Consider the following 24,296-nt stretch of genomic DNA (forward strand, 5'->3'; position numbering starts at 1 on the left):
CACGCTGACTGTCCCTAAGCAGTCCATTGCATCTCTAAATGCCTGTAGATCTTTTCAACAACTTATCCACCACAGATGTGAGGCTCACCAACCTGTAATTCCCAGACTTAGCTCTTTTTAAACAAAGGCACAACATTTGCCATCCTCCAAAATTCAAGCACTTCGTCTGTGACTATTGATTATTCAAGTATCTCTGCTAGGGGCCCCGCAATTTCCTCTCTAGCCTCCCACAATATCCTGGGATACACTTCAAGTCCAGGGGATTTATTTACCTTGATGCGCTTAAGACTTGAAGCACCACCACCTCTGTAATATGTATACTCCACAAGGCATCATTATTTCTTTCCCCAAGTGAGATATTAAAGGGTTAATACTTCATACAACTATAAGGTTTTGTAAAAACTGGCTAAAACAGCAGCTCAGAGTGCAAAGGGCATAAACAGACTAGAGCTTGCAGGGTGTAGCTAACAGTACCTTCTTCCATAAGCTATATTGGTGTATTCAGCTTTAACCCCTCCTACCTCCTATATAGTTTCAGTAATAGCTCTATAATCACTGGAATATGAAATGTAGTTTTTCTTGGAACATGAAATGTGATTTTTGGCAACTATCATGGCCATGACAGGATAGCGTATAATCACACTCACAGATGCAACCTGTTTTTGTTTCACCAAGTTAGGGGGTGCAGTTGACAATAGGGTATCAAAATGATCTTTTCTGTTGTTTACCGATTATGTAACCCTATCTTTGAATTGTATATATCAGGGGGCTGTCCCTTCCCTTTGTGCACCTTTCGCTAATCAACCTCCAGCACTGACTGAGGGTTGAGTAGCGAAGGTCAGCCATTTACATGTAAAGGAATAAAGGGTTGTTTAACCTAGACACTATTGGTGTTTTGCTTTTGTATCAAGGACGGGAGAGTCTCGCGAAAACGAACTTTACACAAGTTCCCTAGCATCCATTCTGTGGGTCACTGTCTATTCAGTGAAGAAATAATCCAGGAGTCAATAGTCCAGTAATCAATCAATTTTTTAAAACATCTTTTTTATTATCAAATTAAGATATAACCTAGATTAAAATTTGCAGGACACAATTTCAAATCACCTCAAAGAATGGATTCAATTCCAATTGCACACCATGTCTGTTAATATAATAAAATTTCGGCTGTATGGCAAACACTGATTTAGTAAAGTCTTCCGAAACACAGATCTAATTTCTGCATAACATATTTACTATTTCATCACTATTTTTCATTTAAATGTCCTATGAACAATCCTTCACACTGTACATTATACTTCATCTTGAGAACTTTGAAAATTTATTGAGTTTAATTATTTTGAACCACAGCGTTTTCACTAGGCAGGTTTAAATATAAAAAAAACAGCTTTAATCTGATATTTCCAGCAAAAAACAGGTAATACTATAATTCAACTGCCAACACTGATTTCTGTACCAATTATTCTTTAAACGGTATATTTTCAATAAGGAATGGACAGAAGAAAATTAATTTTCTTTTAAAAAGCATTCCCATTAATTCACGAGAAAACGTCATCCGTTCAAACACAATAAGCCTTTATTTAAAGCATACTGCTGATATTTTCTATTGACAAAAAACCTTCAAGTACTCAAGGACTACAATTGCTATGAGATGCAGGGTCTAGACTTTTGAGGTTAGTATTTCCCAATTCTTCCGCTGCCTTGCGTCTCTTTGAAATAACATCTTGATATAGCTCCTCGTTAATTAAGCTTTGTGTTATGCTTTTGCTTTCTTCAAACTTTGGTAACACAACAGCAATATATCCTTCTGTAGAGGGCTAGTGGAGAAAGAAAGAGTTTTATATTAGTGTAAGTGAGATAAAATAAACCCTAATAGGTTAGTCTGCGATATCCTTTATTTTACCTTTTCTTGAAGAAGGCTGGGCTCTTGGAGAATATTTTCATTTACTTCCAATAATCGTCCTCTGATACAACTATAAAAAGGAGAGGGAACTTAATAGGTAACAGTAAATTTATACATGATAGCTAATATAACCATGAAGGTAAATAACTTCTCTGTCCTACTTCCCATTCCAGGATCATCATTTTTTTTGCCATTTCTGAACTGTTCTCTATTTCCTGAATGTATCACACTGATCATTTTGCCTGGGGTGAAGAATTTTCCCATAACAGAACACTGCAATAACGTGAGACATATTTTTCACATGGCCACAGGGTGGCTCCATTGCCTCATATCCAATCAACAGTCAAAAAAATTGATAAGTATTTCTGTATCCAAAAGTAAATTCGTGGCAGTGGGGATGGAATATACGGTACAAGCAGAATTATTCTTACGATTTAACCATGCACACTGCTGGTCTTGTAAGGAGTTTGGACTCTCCCGCACAGGGAGGAACAATGCTCCATTGGTAAGGAAGAATAGTCTTATTCAACTTGAAGTGTTGATTCTGTTTCTCTCTCCACAGATGCTGACAGACTTGAGTTTTCTAGCACTTTTGGACTTTAAATTTCCAGCATCCATGTGGCTGCCTGAGAGAAAGTTAGCTGCTGAAATCAAAATTGCCAAAGGATGAACAAGTCATGGCGATGAAAAGGTGAGCAGAGGCTCTGGGGGTCTGTGATCATTTGCCATCAGATCTAGAATCTTACTGCTCTGAAATGTCTCAGAAGCTGACCTAAAGTACAGCCCTATGTCCAGGTTCTCTATTCCATCCAGCTGCATTTGTCTGTGGACATGGCAGCTATTACTGCCCCCAATAACTGTGGCTGCTGAGCTGGAGCATGTGGCACCTCCTCAGATGTCCAACACGCTTGCAGAATAAGTGGGGTCTGTAACTCAGGGTCCAAGTTTAACCACAATAAAATGAGGTTACCCTCATTGGTTCAAGACACACAATACAAGTTCCACAAAATTGGTGATTTTAGGTTGAAGGAACTGCTCCCATTTGTACACAAGTTTCACTGTGGCTGACCTTGGCTTTGACACTTCTCAGATTAGTTTCATTCTATGATCAGTTCCTACAGTGCAGAAACAGGCCCTTCGGCTCATCGAGTCTGCACCAACCACAATCCCACCCAGACCCTCTAACCCCATATCCCTACGCATTTACCCACTAATCCCTCTAACCTACACATTCCAGGACACTAAGGAGCAATTTGAGCATGGCCAATCAACCTAACCCACACATCTTTAGACATCTTTGCAGTTGTCTTTCCCAACCTGGTGAGTTGGAGACAGAGTGGAACTTGTTCACTGTTGGAATGATGGATGCCTTGCTTAAAATTGCCCTTTAAAATACCTCAATTTTGGTCTCGCTGCACCCAGGTTCCCCAGTGGACTTGCAACTTGCCCCGTGGAAAGCCAAACCTCGCGCAGGATCATGCAGACCCAATGCCAATTTCAGAGACTTTCCTAACCCACAAACTCTGGCTGGGAAAGTTCTGCCCTGTGTCTCTAAATGTATGCGAAGACTTGGTACAGTGCACATATACCTGTTGTGGATAGCAGGTTCAATTGGCTAAGTGCACATCAGTACAAGCACCCTCCTGTGATACCTCACTTTCCTGACATCCTGAATTCCATTTTTCTTCTTCCAAGTAACGAAAGTATAATAGGGGGCAATGAAAGCAGATGAGAAATAAGGCTTCCCGACACTTCTCAATCCCCTCGGCACACAATGAATGAACCCGACTGTTGTCTTGCCATTTCAAATTTGATGCTGTTTTCGAGTTCACTTTATTTAGGTAGTGCAACGAGTAGCTACCCGGCCCATTAAATGATTTCCATTTTCCTGTAATTCTCCAGGCTTCTCTGTGCCAACTTTATATTTTGCCCACTCCACTCCTGGAATTACAGGAAGAAGCTCATGCAGTTTGATGATAAACTGTCATCTCTTTGTTATTTAAATGGGATTTGAATCATTCTTTAGCAACCAAAACCTTTTTACTGTCATTGCCTGTGATATCACTGAAAACATGTGTTTGAGTATTACGAATGTCTATCCATTTTTCTCATCGGAACAGCCTGGAACTAATCACAAACAAGGAAGTCCAGCGAGGAAATTAAGCACCAACAAATTTACTCCTACCGCAGTCAAACACACTTCTCAAGTACGAATAAAGTAGCAGACAGACCCTTCATACAAAGTCTTAGTAAACCTGTACAAGCTACTTACCAACTAACCAAGTCTTCACCTTCACTGACCCATCCTCTAGATAATGGATAACTATTTCTTATATTTACACAGTGTTTGGACTGGGCAGCAGCATCATAACCAAAATAAATCATGGTTCTGTGACTGATGGCTGCTATGGCTGAAGCTCCTGGCTAAAAGCCACCAGTACAGTGCGCTACCTTGTGTATGGACAAGTGGGTATCTCAGGGCTAGGGATTTGGGGTTAAAATTTATCCATTCAATGTAAGTTGTAAAAGGGAAATGATTTTTAGACATACAGGAATATCTTAATTACCACATTTAGTACACAAAGCTACAGTAAACTACAGTCTAGTTTATGTAAACTTTACAATGGTTGTAGTATTGTTATATTTAGAATTATTAAAAATAAGACCTGCAAAATAAAGAAAAATATCTTGCCTATATATTGTGTACTCCTCGCCATCTGTGCACAGTATCCTGCACAATGGGGCAAGTTCTGTTAAAAACTGTCCACCCTGAAACAAAGTTAAGCAGACATATATAATCAAATAATTTGACTCACCAGAAAAGAAGATCTATTGCTGCCAATTTACATTTCTATCAATTTTCCTCAACTGAGGAAACTGGCTTAACAAGAGAACAGTCACAAATACAAACTCTGTAAGCTAAAAATAATGATGCCAATGCCAAGTAAATATTACTGGTTTAAGGTTCACTTCAGAGTCACTGAGCTGAAGGCCAAGCTGCAGACACTGCAATACATCCAGTAGGAGGAAAGCTTGCCTGGTACTTTGCACCAAGAAGCAGTCACACCCCTGAGGCTAGATAGGTCTTCGCAGTCGGGTCACTGGTCTGGGACAGGAGGATGTGACAGTGAATCTGACTGGTAAGGGGATCCAACAGATAGTGATGGAAGAGTCTCAGTGCCTGACTTTTTCCAACAGATACAAGGTGTTTGTAAACTCTGTGGAGACAGACTGCAAGCTGAATGAGCACCATGGCAAAGATTGCCATCTAAGTGAGGGAGCAGAGAAGAATGATGTAGTGATAGGAGGTAACATAGTTAGAGGTGGGGATACTGCTCATTCCTGGCTCGACCTAAGAAAATTTAAGTAAGTTAGGCTCCAAATTGAAATGCAGATCAAAAGTAATAAAATCTGGATTGTTACCTGATCCATAGAAACACGTGGCTCAAAACGTGTAGGAATAAGGGGTTTTGATTCATAGGCACTGGCCTCAGTAGTCAGGAAGAATGGACTATTCTATTGGGATGGGCTACACCTGAACCAGGCTGGGACCACCATTTGGCCAGTCGTATAACTCAAACAGTGGGAAGCTCAGGTAAAGGGTGATTTAGAAACCCAAAGAGAAAGATCGCGGCACTGCAGGATTATAACAATGTGAATTAAAGCAGAATGGGACAAGGGGGACTGGGAGTTTAACAGTAATTATATATCAATGAGGTCATTGCAGGGAATAGAAGTAAACGTGAATGTAAAAGTTCTTTATCTGAATGCACAAAGCATTTGCAATAATTTAGAGGTAATGATTTAGATTTGATTGTAACCATGTTTCTGTATTCACAAAGTAATCAAATTGGGAAAGAAACATTCAAAGGTGCACAATATTTTAGAAAAACAGATGAAACGGGTGAGGAGGAAGGATAGCCCAGATAGTAAAGAACAACATTAAAACTTGAGAGAGAAGAGAAGGGATCTGACCTCTCAAGATCACGGCATAGAATCAGTATGGGTAGAAATTAAAAATAGCAAGATTCAGAAAACACTGGTAATTTATATGTCCCTTAAATAGTGGATATATCATTGGACAAGGCATTAAACAATATTTGGGATTGTAACAAAGGCAATGGAATCATTGTGGGAGACTTGATCTTCATATAGACTATTGGCAACAGTAGGCTAGAATCAAAGTTTGCAGAATGTTTCATGACAGTTTCTTGGACCAGTACATTTTGGAACCAAAGGGGGATGATGCAATGTTAGATTTAGTATTGTGTAATGAAGCAGGGCTAATTAGTTGTGACAAAGTAAAAGATCTAATACAGTCAAATTCTACATTAAATTTGAAAGTGACATGTTCCAATCACAAACAAGAATTTTAAACTTAAACAAAGTCAATTACACATGTTTGAGGGGAGAACTGATTTAGATAACTTGAGCAAAATGACAAAAAGATATAGCTATAAATGAATAGTGGGAACCACGTAAAGAAATATTCAAAATCCTCAACAAAAATTAATTTCATGGAGAAACAAAATCTCAATATGTTTGGCTTATCTGTGGCTCACTCAGGAAGTTAGGGACAGTGTTAGATTAAAACAGGAGACTTACAATATTGCAAAAAACAGTAACAAAGAGGAAGATTGGGAACTACTTTCGATATCAGCAGAGTAAACAAAAATTAATAAAACAAGAAAGTACAAAAAGAGACAGTAAAGTCGGTAATATAAAACAGATTGCAAGAGCTTTTGTAAGTATACAAAAAGGAAGAGAAACAGGAAAAATCATAGGAAATGAGCAAATGGCAGAGAAAGTGAACAAATATTTTGTATCTGTTTTCACAGAAGACAAAAGTTTAATTCCAGAAAAGGCGCCAAGAACAAATCTGTGGAAACTATAAACCATATCAAATTGAAACAGGCAAAGCCAGAAACACAAAATAAACAGAAATAGATATTGAGCAGCAAATTCAAGCATTTGGTAACATAGTTTTATATTTAGATATCCAAAATTAATCTGAGAAACTGATTGGTGATGTTAGAAATTACGTCTGCATGCACCAATACCAAAATTAATATCCATTTATTTAACAGAATTGTAAATTAATTAGTACAGAAACATTGGATGAACAAAAAGGGGCACTTTGAATAATGGATGCGCTTCATAACATTTACAGGTCAGGAAATGGTGCAACAAATTATGGTACAAAGATCAATGAAACCATTGCTTTAGCTAATCCATGAAAATCTGAAAACAGATAAATAATCAGAATCAGTTTTTTGAACAAAATATAAATTTTCTAAGAAATATATCTAAAAACTTTTTTCAGAAGAAAAAATTTAGAACATGTAATACATTACACACAGCAACACACATCCCAAGTGACATTGTGTTAGACTGCAAATTCATTTGATGAAATCATCACTTTGCTCTCATTTGTCACAAGCCAGCCTTTACACTTTCTAAATCTCTCGAGCTTAAGCTGAAAAACATGGGAGACCGTTGATAAAGCAGCTTTTCCTTTAAATCTTATTGAAGCCACTGTATCTGAAATAGGCATGTGTGCTTATTGTGCAGACCATTTTTGAATTGGGTGCTCTGGGACTTAATTAATATTCTATCCAAGAAATAAAATGGTCAAAAACGCTATTATGGCCATTTTAGTGTCATGAATAATAAAATAAATTGATAATGAGTAAGATTACACTGAATTGACAGTTATTGTACTCATCTTTCTTCCACATCTAAGGCCCAGGGAGAAAGACAGGGTAAAGTTCAAATAAAGAGCTAAAAACAAAACTTACCCGTTTAGATTTTCCTGAGACCTTGTTTTGTAGTCGACTACAGTTGGCACTAATTTGATAATTAATACTTTTTATTTTCTTCCCGCTCTGTAACACAGGGTGAGATTCTGCCAGAGTGATGACACATATCCTATTATAATCAAAATAAAGGCTTGAATTAGGACCTTACACAAAGACAAAATATCAGGACTACATGTCCACATGCATCAGAATGCTGAGAGCTATATATTTAAAACCATGTGATTGACAATCACATGACTTTTTAGGATTCCAAAGATATCAATAAGGACTAATCACGTATACTTATACGGTTAAGATGGACCGCTGATGTCTAAAATGTTTTCCCAAGAATTTATGAAATAGAAAGGAAAATTAAATTTCATTTAATCAGCACTTCAGCATGTCCTCAGGCTGTCTCAAAGTACTTCACAACTAATTCATTACTTTTTGGAGGTGCAGTCACTATTGCTATTTATTTAGTCAAACATGGTATCAAATATGCACACTGCAGGTTCTCACAAAAAAATCTGCAATGAATGGCTTGTTGATCACTTGCTTTGATGTGTTGGTTAACGGTAAAGTTTTGGCCAGAAAACTGAAAAAAACTATTGTTCTTTATGATGCTATGACTTCAATTCACCGTAGCAATATATCATATGCACCTACCTATTAGAATGTTGTAAAATACAATGATCTTCACAGGGTTTGCCTTTAACATCTGGAACAAAGATAGACTTGTCAAAAATATTGAGAACGTCCCTATTATTTTCAAAGAATTGGTCCATTAATGCAACTAACATTTGATAGACTGCATTTAAAAAACATTTTCCCAGTACATGCTATAAAATTGCTATAATTTTCTTGATTGCTAAATTTGTTCATTCCCACAACACCAGGTTAAAGTCCAACAGTTCCGAGTCTGAGCTTTTGGACCACTGCCCCTTCATCAGGTGAGTGAAGAGTTGGGTTCACAAACAGGGCACATATAGACACAGATACAATTACAAGATAATGGTTGGAATGCGAGTCTAAACAGGTAATCAAGTCTTGACAGGTGCAGACAATGCGAGTGGACAGAGGGTTACACACAGGTTAAAGAAGTATATTTAACACTTTAACCTTTGCTTAACCCTCTCTCCATGGAGAAACCTAAAGTGACACAAATGCATTAGCTCAGCTTAAAACATGGAGAGAGGGTTAAGCAAAGGTTAAAGTGTTAAATGTACTTCTTTAACCTGTGTGTAACCCTCTCTCCACTCGCATTGTCTGCACCTGTCAAGACGTGATTACCTGTTAAGACTCGCATTCCAACCATTATCTTGTTATTGAGTTTGTGTCTATATATGCCCTGTTTGTGAACCCAACTCTTCACTCACCTGATGAAGGGGCAGTGCTCCAAAAGCTCATCCTACCAAATAAACCTGTTGGACTTTAAGCTGGTGTTGTGAGAGTTCTTATTGTGCCTACCCCAGTCCAACGCCAGCATCTCCACATCTTTGTTCATTCCTTTGCTATGTGATGTGACTGAGTATCAATCCATATTACTTATTTTCCTCCCCTTATTGAAATCTGCCATTTATTCACACTATAATCTCTTTGACCCTAGAATTCTAGAGATCTTAGGACTTGGCAAGAAGCTAGTGTGACTTTAAAAAATTATTAATATATATATTATATGTTTCTTTTTTAAAATTCAGATCTGTTTTGCAGGGTGCTGTTTTATCTAAGAAAAAACAGCACCCAACAAATTTGTTGTTGGGAGGGCAGGATAAGTACCTGGAGTGTTTGTTTTAAGCTGAGCTAATGCATTTGTGTCACTTTAGGTTTCTCCTGGGATTTCAGAGTATAGTTTTTATTAGGTTGCTTGACAGGGACAGAGTAATGTGCTCACAGGGAAGAAACACTTTCAGTTTCATTTTTTCAACACAAGCAGTTTGTGCTGGATCTGAAAGAAACAATACATGTTTCTGTCTCTCTCTCTCTCTCCAGAGGGTTTTAAAAGCTTTAGAACTGTTAATCTGAGATAAGCAAACATGCCTGTAGTTTGCTAATTTATTTTAAGGAAAGGGTTTAAGAGGAAAGTTGCTTGAATTGGAACTCAGTAAAGAGGTTAGCAATTAAGAACTGTATCTTGTCTTGATTAAGTACTGTTCAATTGTTAAAAGTTAAGCTAATTCATTTGTTATAGCTAAACTGTGTTGTTAAATAAAATTTGTTTTGATAAAAGCTTCTCAATGTCAATAAAATTGCACCTAGAGTACAGCATCATGGCCTCACATTAATGCCAAAATAACAAACTGTTTTACTTTGGTAGGAATAATGGTAGGAAGGATTATTACTTACGTGGAGAAAAACTGCAGCAGGCGACAGTGCAGAGGGACCTCGGGGTCCTTGTGCATGAGTCGCAAAAACCCAGCTTGCAGTTGCAGCAGGTGGTCAGGAAGGCGAATGGGATGCTGGCCTTCATAGCGAGGGGGACTGAATATAAAAGTAGGGAGGTCTTGCTGCGGCTGTATAGGGCATTGGTGAGACCGCACCTGGAGTACTGTGTGCAGTTTTGGGCGCCATACTTACGCAAGGATATTTTGGCCTTGGAGGGAGTGCAGAGGAGGTTTACTAGGCTGATGCCAGAGTTGAGGGGGTTGAGCTATGAGGAGAGGCTGGATAGACTAGGCTTGTACTCGTTAGAGTTTAGAAGAATGAGGGGTGATCTCATTGAGACGTATAAGATGATGAATGGGATGGATAGGATAGAGGTGGAGAGGCTCTTCCCGCTCAGAAAGGACAGTAGGACTAGGGAGCACAGCCTCAAGATAAAGGGGGGGGGGGGGGCGGTTTAGAACGGAGTTTGAATCTCTGGAATTCTCTGCCCGTTGAGGTGGCGGAGGCTGCCTCGCTAAATATTTTTAAGACCCGGGTTGATGGGTTTTTGATGAGAGAGGGGATTAAGGGTTATGGGGAGAGGGCGGGAATGTGGAACTGAGCCACGACAGATCAGCCATGATCTTACTGAATGGCGGGGCAGGCTCGAAGGGCCAGATGGCCTACTCCTGCTCCTATTTCTTTTGTTCTTATATATTATGTTCTGACTTCATAATATACCTTGGGTTTCTGATTGAGAAGAATAGTGTATTATATTTAACAGGCCTGACAGAGGCAGCCTGCCTAACAGTACCAGCTGGAAATAACAAAACACACATATAATAATACACTTTGCACAAAATATGCATGCATATTTTCAGGAAATATCCTGAATTCAAATATTTCCCCCTCCCCCTCACTCATACCTAAAGATAATTCAAAAATTCCCTGTCTACATCATCTTCCAACAAGTCGATTTACTCCATATCGGCAGATAGAAACAGTATTTCTATCATCACAGGAATCATTCATAAACAAAGGCACTAAGCAATAATACCTTGAAATAGGCAAATGTAGTGTTTGAACATTAATAGGCTTAAAGGAAGTTATTAGTGCTCTTTCTCAGCATGATGATTGAGTCTGTGATTGTTAAATTCCCAATAAGTTTCATAGGATGGGTAAGAAACACACAGCCATCAGTGAGACAAAAGGGTCAGCTGCATCCTGTGTAATTCTGCTTATTAGGATTTTACAGTGCAAATGTGATAATCAAAAGATACAAATGTTACACAGTTTTTGTTTAAGACAGACACCCTGTAGGAAAAGGATGTGTTTCCCAAGCATGCTTGTGAATAAAGTTTGTTACTGCAACCTATAGATGAGTGGTTTCAATCTTTTATCACAATAACTTCCTGGCACAAAACATCAATCCAAATCTTTGCATTTCAAACCGAAACACATTCCCATCTGATTTTCAGACTTCTAATTTCTATAGCTGCAAATATGCAATCCTTCATGCCTTTCTTCCTTGTAACTGATTTGGAAGGTTATGAGTTCAAATGCTGCTCCAAGAATTGAGCGCATAAATTTATACAAAATACGAAACCTATGAAATAGAAGTAGTCGGCCACTCAGCCACTTGAGCCTTCTCTGCCATTCAATAAGATCATGGTTGATTGGTTTGTGTTTCAAATTCCACATTCCCATCTACTCCTGATAACATAAGATTCCTTTGCCTAATAAGAATTTACCCACCACCACTTTAAAAACATCCATTGAGCTCATCTTCATCACCTTTAAGATCATGCTGGCTGGCAATGCTGAGCACTGAAAAGGATGCACAAGAGTTACAAAGCACACAAAACGTCACTGATCACCAACTGGGTTGGGAAACTGCATCGTCCACATTTGTGGTTACAAGTTAACAAGCTGCCAAATGGATAAATATCCAATTCCAAAGACTAAAGACCTGTATGCGAAGCTGGCCAGAAGTCAATCTTACTTTTTACTTACAATTTACTTTTGCGCTTCTGGGGATTCCCTTGAATGTTTGCATAAGATGTGCATGTTATTGATGTTTTTCTCTTTTAATCCACAGGTTCTTCGGTCCGCCTTGTTGTCCAACAAGGGGCATACATGCGATGGGTTGTGCGAGGGCTGCTCTTGGTTGTTTCGAGAATAGCCTAGTGCTTCACATCGTTAGTGAACGCTTAAACTGGACCAGCTGATGGGCAACACGACAGCTCAGTGACTATCACTGTTTGCTGTGCAGATACATGGATTTGGGCCAGTGTCTGTGGGAGTTTGTGCATTCTCCCCGTGCCCTCTGATTTCCTCCCACACCCCAAAGATGTGCTCTTAGGCTGACTGGTGTAACAAATTGTCCCTAAATTAGTCTCCCCTCAATCCAATGTAGAGTGCCATGAGCGTAGGCAAGGGTCATGGGTGGAAGAGGGGACTCACAATGTTGAAATGGCGGCATAGGCTCATTAGGCCGAAGGGCCTGTTTCCCGTGCTGTGTTATTCTTTGTTCTTTGTACCTGGATAGAGTCATGCATATCACACATCTGAGCTCAAATGAATTTTAGGAATGGTGAATTATTATGGGCATTTTACCAAATTAGTTGACGTTATTGGCCCCCTTGCACATGCTACTAAAACATTAAACTAGCATTGGTTTTGGAAGACTTCCCGGAAAGAAGCTTTAATAAAGTAAAGCAATTGCTGCATTCTGCAACCTTGTTAGTACATTTCAACATGTCTATGAAATTGGCATTGTTGTGGTGTTGCCCCAAGAAATGGACGATGGATCTGAAAGGCCAATGGGGCATGTCTCAAGAACCCTCTGAGAAGCTGAAAAAGGTTACTCTCAAATTGAGAAAGGATTATCAATAATTTACGACATCCAGAAATTCCACCAGTATTTGTACAGTAGGCACTTTACCATCATTTCTGATCACAAACTGTTTTTGAATTTTTTTAAAGAAGACAAGCCTATTTGGCCAACCACATTGGCAAGAAGTCAGTGTTAGGTGTTAATCCTCTCCGCCTAGGAGTATACCTCCTACCGCCAGCCTGAAATACACATAGTTGAATGCAGATTCACTTAGTTGTCAATCTTTTCAACAGTGGGTTGTACCTCCCCCAGTACTGCAGGAAATTGTTACGGGGTTGAATTTTTTGGTCACGTTGCCAGACTCGATGAAACAGATCAAATACTGGACCAGTCGGTATCCACTGCCGTCTAAAGTGAGGCACTGGATCTAATAGGTTTAGCTAATGAGTCAGTTTCTGAAGGGATGAAACCGTATTGTATTTTGAACAGATGAGTTAAGTTGCCAAGAGGGCATTATATTTTGGGGAGCAAGGGTAGTCATCCCTGTTTCAGCTAGAGAATTGCTCCTAGCTGAATTACATAGTGCCCACCTGGATATATCCAAGATAAAGATGCTCACCAAGAGTTATGTCTGGTGGCCAGGCATTGATTCCAACACTGAAGGCCTAGTCAAGCACTGTGAACAATGCCAATTGCAACAAAGGCTGCCTGTTGCAGCCTAACTGCACCCTTGGGAATGGCCTGGCCAGCCATGGTATGAGTCCATATTGATTATGTTTGTCCATTCATGGGCACGCTGTTTTTGCTCCTTGTCGATGCACAAAGCGGGTGGAAGTATTTGAGGCAAAGTCTCCGACACTGCGCACCTACAGTGAATTTACTCCAATGTTTTTCAAACCTCAGAACACGTGAGTTAAATATTGTCTGACGATGTAGTATATCTGGACTTCCAGAAGGCCACACGATAGGTTAATACACAAGGTTAGTTCACATGAGATTAGGGATAATTTATTAATTTGGACAGAGGATTAGCTATTGATTGGTCGACCCATGTTGGACGCGGTGGACTCGAGGAGGAGTTCTTGGAATGCTGCCGGGATAGTTTCCTCAAACAGTGTGTGTTGGAGCCGACAAGGGAGCGAGCTACCTTGGATCTGGTGCTATGTAATGAGGCGGGTAGAATTAGGGAACTTGCGGTGAAGGATCCTCTTGGGGAGAGTGATCATTGTATGGTGGAGTTTCTGGTGCAGATGGAGGAGGAGAAAGTGGGTTCCCAGACACACGTCCTTTGTTTGAACAGAGGGGAATACGGTAGGATGACAGAAGAATTGGCGAATGTGGACTGGGGGAGCACGTTGGAAGGTAGGTCTGCTGACGAGCAGTGGAGGATCTTTAAGGAGATCTTTCTTGGTGCTCAGCGGAAATTTATTCCGATGGTCAAAAAGGACTGTAGGAGGAGAGGTAATAAGCCGTGGATAACGAAGGAGGTGAAGGAAAGTGTTAAATTAAAAGCAGAGGCTTTTAGAGTAGCTAAGAGTAGTGGGCAAGAAGAGGATTGGGAGAGGTTTAAATGTCAACAAAGATTGACAAAGAAGTTGATAAAGGAGGGTAGGAGAAACTATGAAGCTGGGCTAGCGCTTAATATAAAAAAGGATAGCAAGAGTTTTTATAAATATATAAAAAGGAAGAGGCTGGCTAGGGTGAACGTTGGTCCCTTAGAGGATGAGAAGGGGGACATAGTGGTAGGGGATGGGGATATGGCGGAGGTCTTGAATAACTTTTTTGTTTCAGTCTTCATGGAGGAGGACGTGAATAATTTGCCGGATGTTAGAGATGGAAAGGTGGTAGGACTGGAGGGTCTCGATGACATTACTGTTACTAGAGAGGTGGTGCTCGACAGACTGGAGGGGCTGATTGTGGACAAGTCCCCAGGACCGGATGGAATGCATCCGAGGGTCCTGAAAGAAATGGCGGAGGTAATAGTGGATGCCTTGGTGATTATTTTCCAGACGTCGCTGGATTCCGGGGAAGTGCCGAAAGATTGGAAAACGGCTAATGTTACGCTGTTGTTTAAGAAGGGTGCCAGGCAAAAGGCGGGGAAATATAGGCCTGTTAGTTTAACGTCTGTTGTAGGTAAAATGTTAGAATCCGTCATCAAGGAGGAAATAGCGAGGCATCTTGAGGGGAACTCCTTGATAGAGCAGACGCAGCACGGTTTCCTTAAAGGGAAGTCGTGTCTGATAAATTTACTGGAGTTCTATGAGGATGTGTCTAGGGCGGTGGATGGAGGAGAGCCGGTGGATGTGGTCTTTCTAGATTTTCAGAAGGCGTTTGACAAGGTACCTCACAAGAGGTTATTACAGAAGGTCAGGGGGCATGGAGTTGGGGGTAGGGTGTTAGCGTGGATAGAGGACTGGTTGTCAAATAGGAGGCAGAGAGTGGGGGTCAATGGGTGCTATTCGGATTGGCGGATGGTGACTAGTGGAGTGCCCCAGGGGTCGGTGCTGGGGCCTCAGCTATTTACCATTTATACAGATGATCTGGAGGAGGGAACCGAGTGTAGGGTGTCGAAATTTGCTGATGACACCAAGATTGGTGGAACGGCAAATTGTGCGGAGGGTGTGGAGAGTCTACAGAAGGATCTAGATAGGCTGGGCGAATGGGCCAGGAAATGGCAAATGGAATTTAATGTTGGCAAGTGCGAGGTGGTCCACTTTGGTAGGAATAATGGTAGGAAGGATTATTACTTACAAAGAACAACACAGCACGGGAAACAGGCCCTTCGGCCCAACGAGCCCGCGCCGCCGTCCTACTGTGGAGAAAAACTGCAGCAGGCGACGGTGCAGAGGAACCTCGGGGTCCTTGTGCATGAGTCGCAAAAACCCAGCTTGCAGGTGCAGCAGGTGGTCAGGAAGGCGAATGGGATGCTGGCCTTCATCGCGAGGGGGATTGAATATAAAAGTAGGGAGGTCTTGCTGCGGCTGTATAGGGCATTGGTGAGGCCGCAGCTGGAGTACTGTGTGCAGTTTTGGGCGCCGTACTTACGCAAGGATATTTTAGCCTTGGAGGGAGTGCAGAGGAGGTTTACTAGGCTGATTCCAGAGTTGAGGGGGTTGAGCTATGAGGAGAGGCTGAATAGATTAGGCTTGTACTCGTTAGAGTTTAGAAGAATGAGGGGAGATCTCATTGAGACGTATAAGATGGTGAATGGGATGGATAGGATAGAGGTGGAGAGACTCTTCCCGCTCAGAAAGGATAGTAGGACTAGGGGGCATAGCCTCAAGATAAAGGGGGGGGCGGTTTAGAACAGAGTTGAGGAGGAACTTCTTCACTCAAAGGGTGGTGAATCTCTGGAATTCTCTGCCCATTGAAGTGGTGGAGGCTGCCTCGCTAAATATTTTTAAGATGCGGGTTGATGGGTTTTTGATGAGAGAGGGGATTAAGGGTTATGGGGAGAGGGCGGGAATGTGGAACTGAGCCACGACAGATCAGCCATGATCTTATTGAATGGCGGGGCAGGCTCGGAGGGCTAGTTGGCCTACTCCTGCTCCTATTTCTTATGTTCTTAACCAACGAAAGTACAGAGTCAGGATAAATGGTTTTTTTTCTGGTTGATGGAATGTGACTAATGGGGTGCCACAAATTTTGATCCTTGGACCCCAACTATTTACAATCTATATTAATGACTTGGATGCAAGAATAGTAAGTACCATAGCCAAAATTGCAGAGATTACACTAAAATAGGTGGGATAGTAAGCCGCAATAATGAAATAAGACATTTAATTATGAAAGTCGGCAGGTGGAGTTCAATGTGGGTAAGTGTGATGTTATCCATTTTCGCAGGAAAAATACCAAATTATCACCTAAATGGAGAGAAATGTTGGAATACATCAGCACAGAGGGATCAGTGTGTCTTCATGCATGAATCACAGAAAAATAGTATGCAGATAATAAGGAATGCAAATAGAATCCTCGCTTTTATTGCTAAAGGAACAGAATATAAAACTAGTTGAGCGTTACTGCTACTGTACAAAGCATTAGTAAGACCGCACTTAGTGTGTAGAGTTTAGTCCCCTTACTAGAGGAGAGATATAGCTGCATTGGAGGTGGTTCAGAGATTCACTAGATTAAGATTTCAGAGATGGAGGGTTCGTCTAATGAAGTAAGATTGGGTAGTTTAGGTCACGACCTGGAGTTTGAGAGGAAATCTCATTGATGTATACAAGATGCTAACAGGAGATTGACAGGATAGAAGTAGAGAAGATCTTTCCTCTTGTAGGGCAGTCTAGAATAAGAGATCATAGTTTTAGGATAAATGGTAGTAGATTTCAAAAAGAAACGAGAAATTACTTCTCAAAAAGTCATGTGGAATTCAAGACCCCAGAGCATGGTGGATGCCAGGACATTTACTAAATTTAAGGAAGTGGTGATCAGATTTTTAATTAGTAAGGGTTTGAAGGGCTAAGATGAACTGGCAGTAAAGTGGAATTGAGGTCAAGATGAGATCAGCCACGATTATATTAAATGGCGGAGCAGGCTTGAGGGGCTAAATTATCTACCCTTGCTCCTAGTTCGTAAGTAATGGAGCAGCCTTCAATGCAGAGTCTCAGAACTTCACCAGCCTCAGTGGTATCAGGCACATTAGAACTGCACGTTAGAGGGATCCGGCCAGCAGAGTTGTTAATGAACCATAATCTCAGAACAAGACTGAGCATCATATTTCCACATCTGCTGGGGACAGTGGAGGCCAGCCAAAGCAGTCCAAAGACAAACCATGGTTCACGCATGTCAACACAGTTATTTTCAGTGCATGAAGCTGTGTATGTGAAGATTTTGGAAGTGGATTGAATTGGGACACTGGAATCACTGTATCCAAAACTGGACTTGTCTTATTAAGTGGACATAGAAGGAAGGATCATCTGGAAAACTTAGACCATTTGAGAGAGTGAGAGATTCCCCAGCTGTAAGTATTGTCCTCAGGAGCTATATTGTCATCTGGAAACCTTGAAGTACCTGGTCAGCCTGTTAGAGGTGTAAATGACATCCCCTTGGAAACAGATGGAACGGAGATGCCTGAACAGACACCCGTGTTTGTGATTTCTACCAACAGCATTCCAGTGGAAGCACCCAGGCAGAGGAGTTACACTGTTCCAATAGGAATTAGAAGCCACCTAGAAGGCTTAATTTATAATGGAATAGATTTGTGTGTTAAAATGTTCAATTAATCAGGGACTGAGTAAATTGATTGTCAATTATATTAAAAAACTTAAAGGGACAATCACCATGTCTTCCCCTCTAAAGTCACATGAACAGGGACAGGGACTAGGTCGAAGATTCACCCAATAAGCAGGGATTTCTGTTCTAGAACCATCTTAGGAACTGGCTGCAGCTCAAGGCAATGAAGCCTTTAGCTGTAAAAAGAAAAGTGTTGTTTTCCCCATAAGTGGTGAACAAGAATTATTACAATAAGGCACCACTTATTCCAGTATCAAGTAAACTTCCTCTGAACTAGTGCCACCACACTTACATCCTTTCTTAAAGATGGAGACCAAATTCAGTATTCAACATGTGATCTCATATTATGCTGATGCTCTAGTGCATTACTGAAGGGTGCCATATTTTCAGAGTGGCTATCTTAACTTGAGATACTACCTGCCTGTTCAGGTGGATGGTTAAAAGATTAAATAGTACTATAACGTGGCCAAATGCTCCTCCCTGCATTGACAGTGAAATAGAGCAAATTTCGATCGCCATTGATGCGGCCTGACCTGCTTCAACATGTTCAATTTCTAGTTGAAACAGGTTTATTGGTTATCAAATTCATGGGATCTTGCTGTGTGTTAACTGGCTGTCACATTTACTTCGCGAATAACTGACTACACTTCAACGGCAATTCATGAGCTGACGTGTTTTGTGACAAACTTTTTTCACAATTTTAAAAATACAGATAGGATAAAGAACCATACAATCTCTACAGTGCAGAAAGAGGTCATTTGGCCCATTGAGTCTGCACTGACCCTCTGAAAGTGCATCCCACCAGACATTTCCTTCCACCCTATTCCCATAATCTTGTGAATTTACCATGGCTAAACCCTCTAATTGACACCTCTTTGGACACTAAGGGGTAATTTATTACAGCCAATCCACCTAACTTACACATTGTTGGACTGAGAGAGAAAACTGCAACACCCAGAAGAAACCCACACTGACACCAGGAGAACATACAAATTCCATAGTCACTCAAGGCCAGAATTGAACCCAGATCCCTTGAGTTGTGAGACAGCAATGCTAACCACCATTGTGCCACCATGGCACCCCTATAGAAGAGGATATGATTTCTTATAAAGAATGAAGAAGTGCTGTGTAGCTTATTCATTTGTAACATCATTCACTGGAGATGTTAAATAAGGATCAGAGCCTTGGGACGTTCCTGGAAATCAACTGTTACATGTGTTGATGTTTTTCTCTTTTACTCCACAGGTGCATCGGTCCACCTTGTTGTCTACCAAGGGGCATACACATGGTGGGTCGTGCGTTGGCTGCTCTTGGATGTTTTGAGAGTAGCCTAGTACTTCGTGTCGTTTGTGTATGGTTAAAACTGGACCAGCAGGTGGGCACCACGACAGCTCAGGTGACTATCACTGTTTGCTGTGCAGATACATGGATTTGGGCCAGTGTCTGTGGGAGTTTGCGCATTCTCCCTGTCGTTGCGTGGGTTTCCTCCAGGTGCTCCGGTTTCCTCCCACACCCCAAAGATGTGCTCTTAGGCTGATTGGTGTAACAAATTGTCCCTAAACTATTCTCCCCTTAATTTGGTTTCCAATGGGGGTACCACAAACATAGACATGGGTCAAGGGTGGAGGAGGAAAAACACATTGTTAAGATGGCGGCGCGGGCTTGTTGGGCCGAAGGGCCTGTTTCCCGTGCTGTGTGGTTCTTTGTTCTTTGTATTGAACTTTCTGAAAATAATTTTGCTAAACAAAGGAGACTAGTCAATGTCTAACCTCCAGAAAACAACCTAGATGGAATAAAAGGCAGATTCACTTTTCAAAGAGAACTGAGGAACTGTTGCGTACTCTGTTTCGCAGAGACATGGCTCACTCTCCTGCTTCACCGGACTATACCCCACAACCAGACGGCTTCTCAACCCACCAAATGGACTGTACAGCAGCCTCAGACAGGGTGGCCTGTGCCTCCCAAGTAACACCTCATGCCACCTAGATGTAGCAACACTGGCAAGTTTCTGCTCCTTGGACCTAGAATATCTGACGCTAAAATGCTGACCCTATTACCTTCTGCAGAAGTTCACCTTTGTTATCCTGACAGCAGTTTACATCCCACCCCATGTGGACGTGAAGACCACTCTGGATGAAACGTACCCCACTCCTTGAGACAAAACATTCCAAGGTTTTGTTTATCTTGGCTGGGGACTTCAATTAGGCCAAGCTTGAGAGCATCCTACCAAGATACCATCAGAGTCCATGTATTTTAGTAGGATGCTCTTGAGCTTGGCCTAATTGAAGTCCCTGGCCAAGATAAACATTCTGTACCACCGCTACACAAATATCAAACATGCTTACCGCTCGCCCACCCACACTTTGGCAAATCAGACCACAAAGCTGTGCTCCTCCTCCCAGTTTACAAGCAAAAACTGAAATGGGAGTAGAAAGTTGTGCAATGTTGGTCTGAGGAATACGATGATCTCCTATGGGACTGCTTAGAGTCAGCAGACTAGTCAGTATTTAAACACTCTGCAACCAGCCTGAACGAGTATGCCACTACAGTAACTGACTTCATTAATAAGTGTGTAGAAGGCTATGTGCCAAAGAAGCAAATCTGCATGTTTCCCAACTGGAAACCATGGATGAACAGGGATATCAGTCCAGGCCTGAGGCATTCAAGTCAGGCGACCATGGCCTATACAAGAAAGCCAGATATGATCTAAGGAGATCCATCAAAGATGCCAAAAGACAGTACCAGACCAAGCTGCAGTCCAGGCTAACCACACAGATCCCTGCTGACTACAGCAAGGTCTGCAAGATATAACAGGTTACAAGATGAAGGCATGTAAAATAGCTGGAAACAATGCACCCCTCCCTGATGAGCATTCTATGCCCATTTTGAGCAAGAAGTCAGTGAAAACACACGCCCCCACCCACCCACCCCCAGAAGCTTCGGACGAAGCTGTATCCGAGGTCACTATGGCAGACATCAGAGCAGCTTTCTTGAAGATCAACCCACAGAAAGCAATTGTCCCAGATGGTTTACCTGGACGAGCACTCAGATCCTTCACAGACCAGCTGGTTGGAGTATTTGCAGATATCTTCAACCTCTCTTTACAACAATCTGAGGTCCCTATCTGCTTCAAGAAGATGGCTATCATCCCAGTACCAAAGAACTGCCAAGCAACGTGCCTTAATTATGAAGTGCTTCAAAAGGTTAGTCATGGCAAGAATCAATTCTGGCCTCCCAGATTGCCTGGATCCACTACAGTTTACCGACTGTCGCATCAGGTCCACAACAGACGTCATCTCCTTGGCCCTGCACTCAACCCTGGAACACTTAAATAACAAAGATATTTATGACAGACTCCTACTTACTGACTACAGCTCAGCCTTCAACTCTGTTATTCCTATGAAACACATTTCCAAACTCCGCGGCCTCAGGTTTGGCTCCTCCCTCTGCAACTGGATCCTGAACTTTCTAACCCACACACTGCAATCAGTAAGGATAGGCAACAGCACCTCTTCTACGTTCATCCTCAACACTGGTGCCCCACAAGGTTGTGTCCTTAGACCCCTGCTATACTCTTTATACACCTCTGACCGTGTGGCCAAACTCTCCTCCAACTCGATTTTTAAGTTTACTTGATGACACCATCATAGTGGGTCAGATCTCAAGCAACGATGAGATAGAGTACAGGAAAGAGACAGAGAATCTGGTGAACTGGTGAAAAACAGTAATCTCTCCTACCACATCAATAAAATGAAGGAGATTATGGAAGCGTAGCGGAGGACATGTCCCTGCCTACATCAATGGGGCTGAAGTAGAAATGGTCGAGAGCTTCAGGTTTTTAAGTGTTCTGGTCCCTCCAAGTCAACACTATCGTTAAGAAAGCCCACCAACACCTACTTTCTCAGAAAGCTAAGGAAATTTAGTATGTCCGCTACAACTCTCACCAACTTTTACAGATGCACCACAGAAAACATTCTTTCTGGTTATATCACAGCTTGATCTGGCTCCTGCTCTGTCCATGACCTCAAGAAACTACGAAGGGTCATGAATGTAGCTCAATCCATCACTCAAACCAGCCTCCCATCCATTGACTCTGTCTACGCTTCCCGCTGCCTTGGTAAAGCAGCCAGCATAATTAAGGATCTCATGCACCCTGGACATACTGTCTTCCACTTCTTCCATTGGGGAAAAGATATAAAATTCTGGGGACATGTACCAAACAGCTCAAGAACTTTTGAACAGATCTAACCTATATTAAGTTCATCTTTCTCTACACCCTAGCTATAACTGTAACATTGCGCTCTCTCCTTTCCTTCTCTAAGTACGGTTTGCTTTGTCTGTGTAGCACACAAGAAATAATACTTTCCACTGTGCATTAATCCATGTGACAATAATAAATCAAATTGCATTTGTGATGCCACTTTCTTCCTTTGGAGTTATGGTGAACAATCACTGAAACAAGTATATGCTGACATCAACAAGTTCCATCCCACTATCAGACTCACCATGGACTACTCACCGGAATCGGTTGCATTCTTGGACACACACATCTTCATTAAGGATAGTCACCTCAGCACCTCATTGTACCGCAAGCCCACAGATAACCTCATGATGCTCCACTTCTTCAGCTTCCAACCGAAACATGTTAAAGAAGCCATCCCCTAAAAACAAGCCCTCCGTATACACAGGATCTGCTCAGATGAGGAGGATCGCAACAGACGTCTCCAGACGCTAAACAATGCCCTCATAAGAACAGGATGTGGCACTTGACCCATCGATCAACAGTTCCAATATGCCACAACGAAAAACCGCACCGACCTCCTCAGAAGACAAACACGGGACACGGTGGACAGAGTGCCCTTTGTCGTCCCGTACTTTCCCGGAGCGGAGAAGCTACAACATTTCCTCCGGAGCCTTCAACATATTATTGATGAAGACGAACATCTTGCCAAGGCCATGTCCACACCCTCACTTCTTCCTTTCAAACAACCACACAACCTCAATCAGACCATTGTGCGCAGCAAACTACCCAGCCTCAGGAGAACAGTGACCACGACACCACACAACCCTGCCACAGCAAGAGGTTGGTATCTGTGCCAGATCATCGACACAGATGCCATCATCTCATGTGAGAACACCATTCACCTTTTACATGTGCATACTCTTGCAACTCGGCCAGCTTTGTCCACCTGATACGCTGCAGGAAAGGATATCCCGAGGAATGGTACACTGGGGAGACCATGCAGACACTATGACAAAGGATGAATGATTACCACTTGACAACCACCAGGCAAGACTGTTCTCTTCCTGTTGGAGAACACTTCAGCGGTCATGGGCATTTGGCCTCTGATATTTGGGTAAGCATTCTCCAAGGCAACCTTCACAACACACAACAGCACAGAGTGGCTGAGCAGAGACTGGTAGCCAAGTTCCACACACATGGGGACGGCCTCAAACAGGATCTTGGGTTCACGTCACACTATCTGTAACCCCCACAACTTGCCCGGACTTGCAAAATCTCACTAACTGTCCTGTATGGAGACAATACACATCTCTTTATCTGTGCTTAATGCTCTCTCCACTCACAGAGTCTGTACCTTTAAGACTTGATTAGCAGCAAAGATTCACATTCCAATCATTATTCTGTAAATTGAGATTGTGTCTTTATATGCCCTGTTTGTGAACAGAACTCTCACTTACCTGACGAAGATGCAGTACTTCGAAAGCTAGTGGCGTTTGCTGCCAAATAAACCTTTTGGACTTTAACATGGTGTTGTGAGACTTCTTACTTTGAGGAGACACAGCGTCCATAGGACACTCAGAGGTAGTAAGAACATAATAAGAATATAAGAAATAGGAGCAGGAGTAGGCCATCTAGCCCTTCGAGCCTGCCCCGCCATTCAATAAGATCATGGCTGATCTGAAGTGGATCAGTTCCACATTCCCACTTTCTCCCCATAACCCTTAATTCCTTTGTCTATCAAAAACCTATGTACCCGTGACTTAAATATATTTAGCGAGGTAGCCTCCACCACTTCAACAGGCAGAGAATTCCAGAGATTCACTACTCTCACAAGAGGTTACTGCAGAAGGTCAGAGGACATGGAGTTGGGGGTAGGGTGTTAGCGTGGATAGAGGATTGGTTGTCAAATAGGAGGCAGAGAGT

At 41.8% G+C, this 24,296-nt stretch overlaps 1 protein-coding gene across 1 annotated transcript in view; it reads right to left on the minus strand.

Annotated features, from left to right (window-relative positions):
- Positions 1–1,031: 1,031 nt before the first annotated feature.
- The window catches only part of abitram (actin binding transcription modulator), a 32,870-nt gene continuing 9,605 nt past the window's right edge, over positions 1,032–24,296 (minus strand). Inside the window, exons 2-6 of the mRNA XM_080216997.1 lie at positions 8,365–8,416; positions 7,699–7,828; positions 4,593–4,669; positions 1,901–1,970; positions 1,032–1,814 (exon numbers count right to left, since the gene is read on the minus strand). Coding sequence (XP_080073123.1) covers positions 1,626–1,814; positions 1,901–1,970; positions 4,593–4,669; positions 7,699–7,828; positions 8,365–8,416 — 518 coding nt within the window. The 3' untranslated portion in view covers positions 1,032–1,625. The remainder of the gene's footprint in view (positions 1,815–1,900; positions 1,971–4,592; positions 4,670–7,698; positions 7,829–8,364; positions 8,417–24,296) is intronic.

This window comes from Carcharhinus amblyrhynchos, chromosome 2 (assembly GCF_965287045.1).
Source record: "Carcharhinus amblyrhynchos chromosome 2, sCarAmb.v2.hapA, whole genome shotgun sequence".
NCBI lineage: Eukaryota > Metazoa > Chordata > Chondrichthyes > Carcharhiniformes > Carcharhinidae > Carcharhinus > Carcharhinus amblyrhynchos.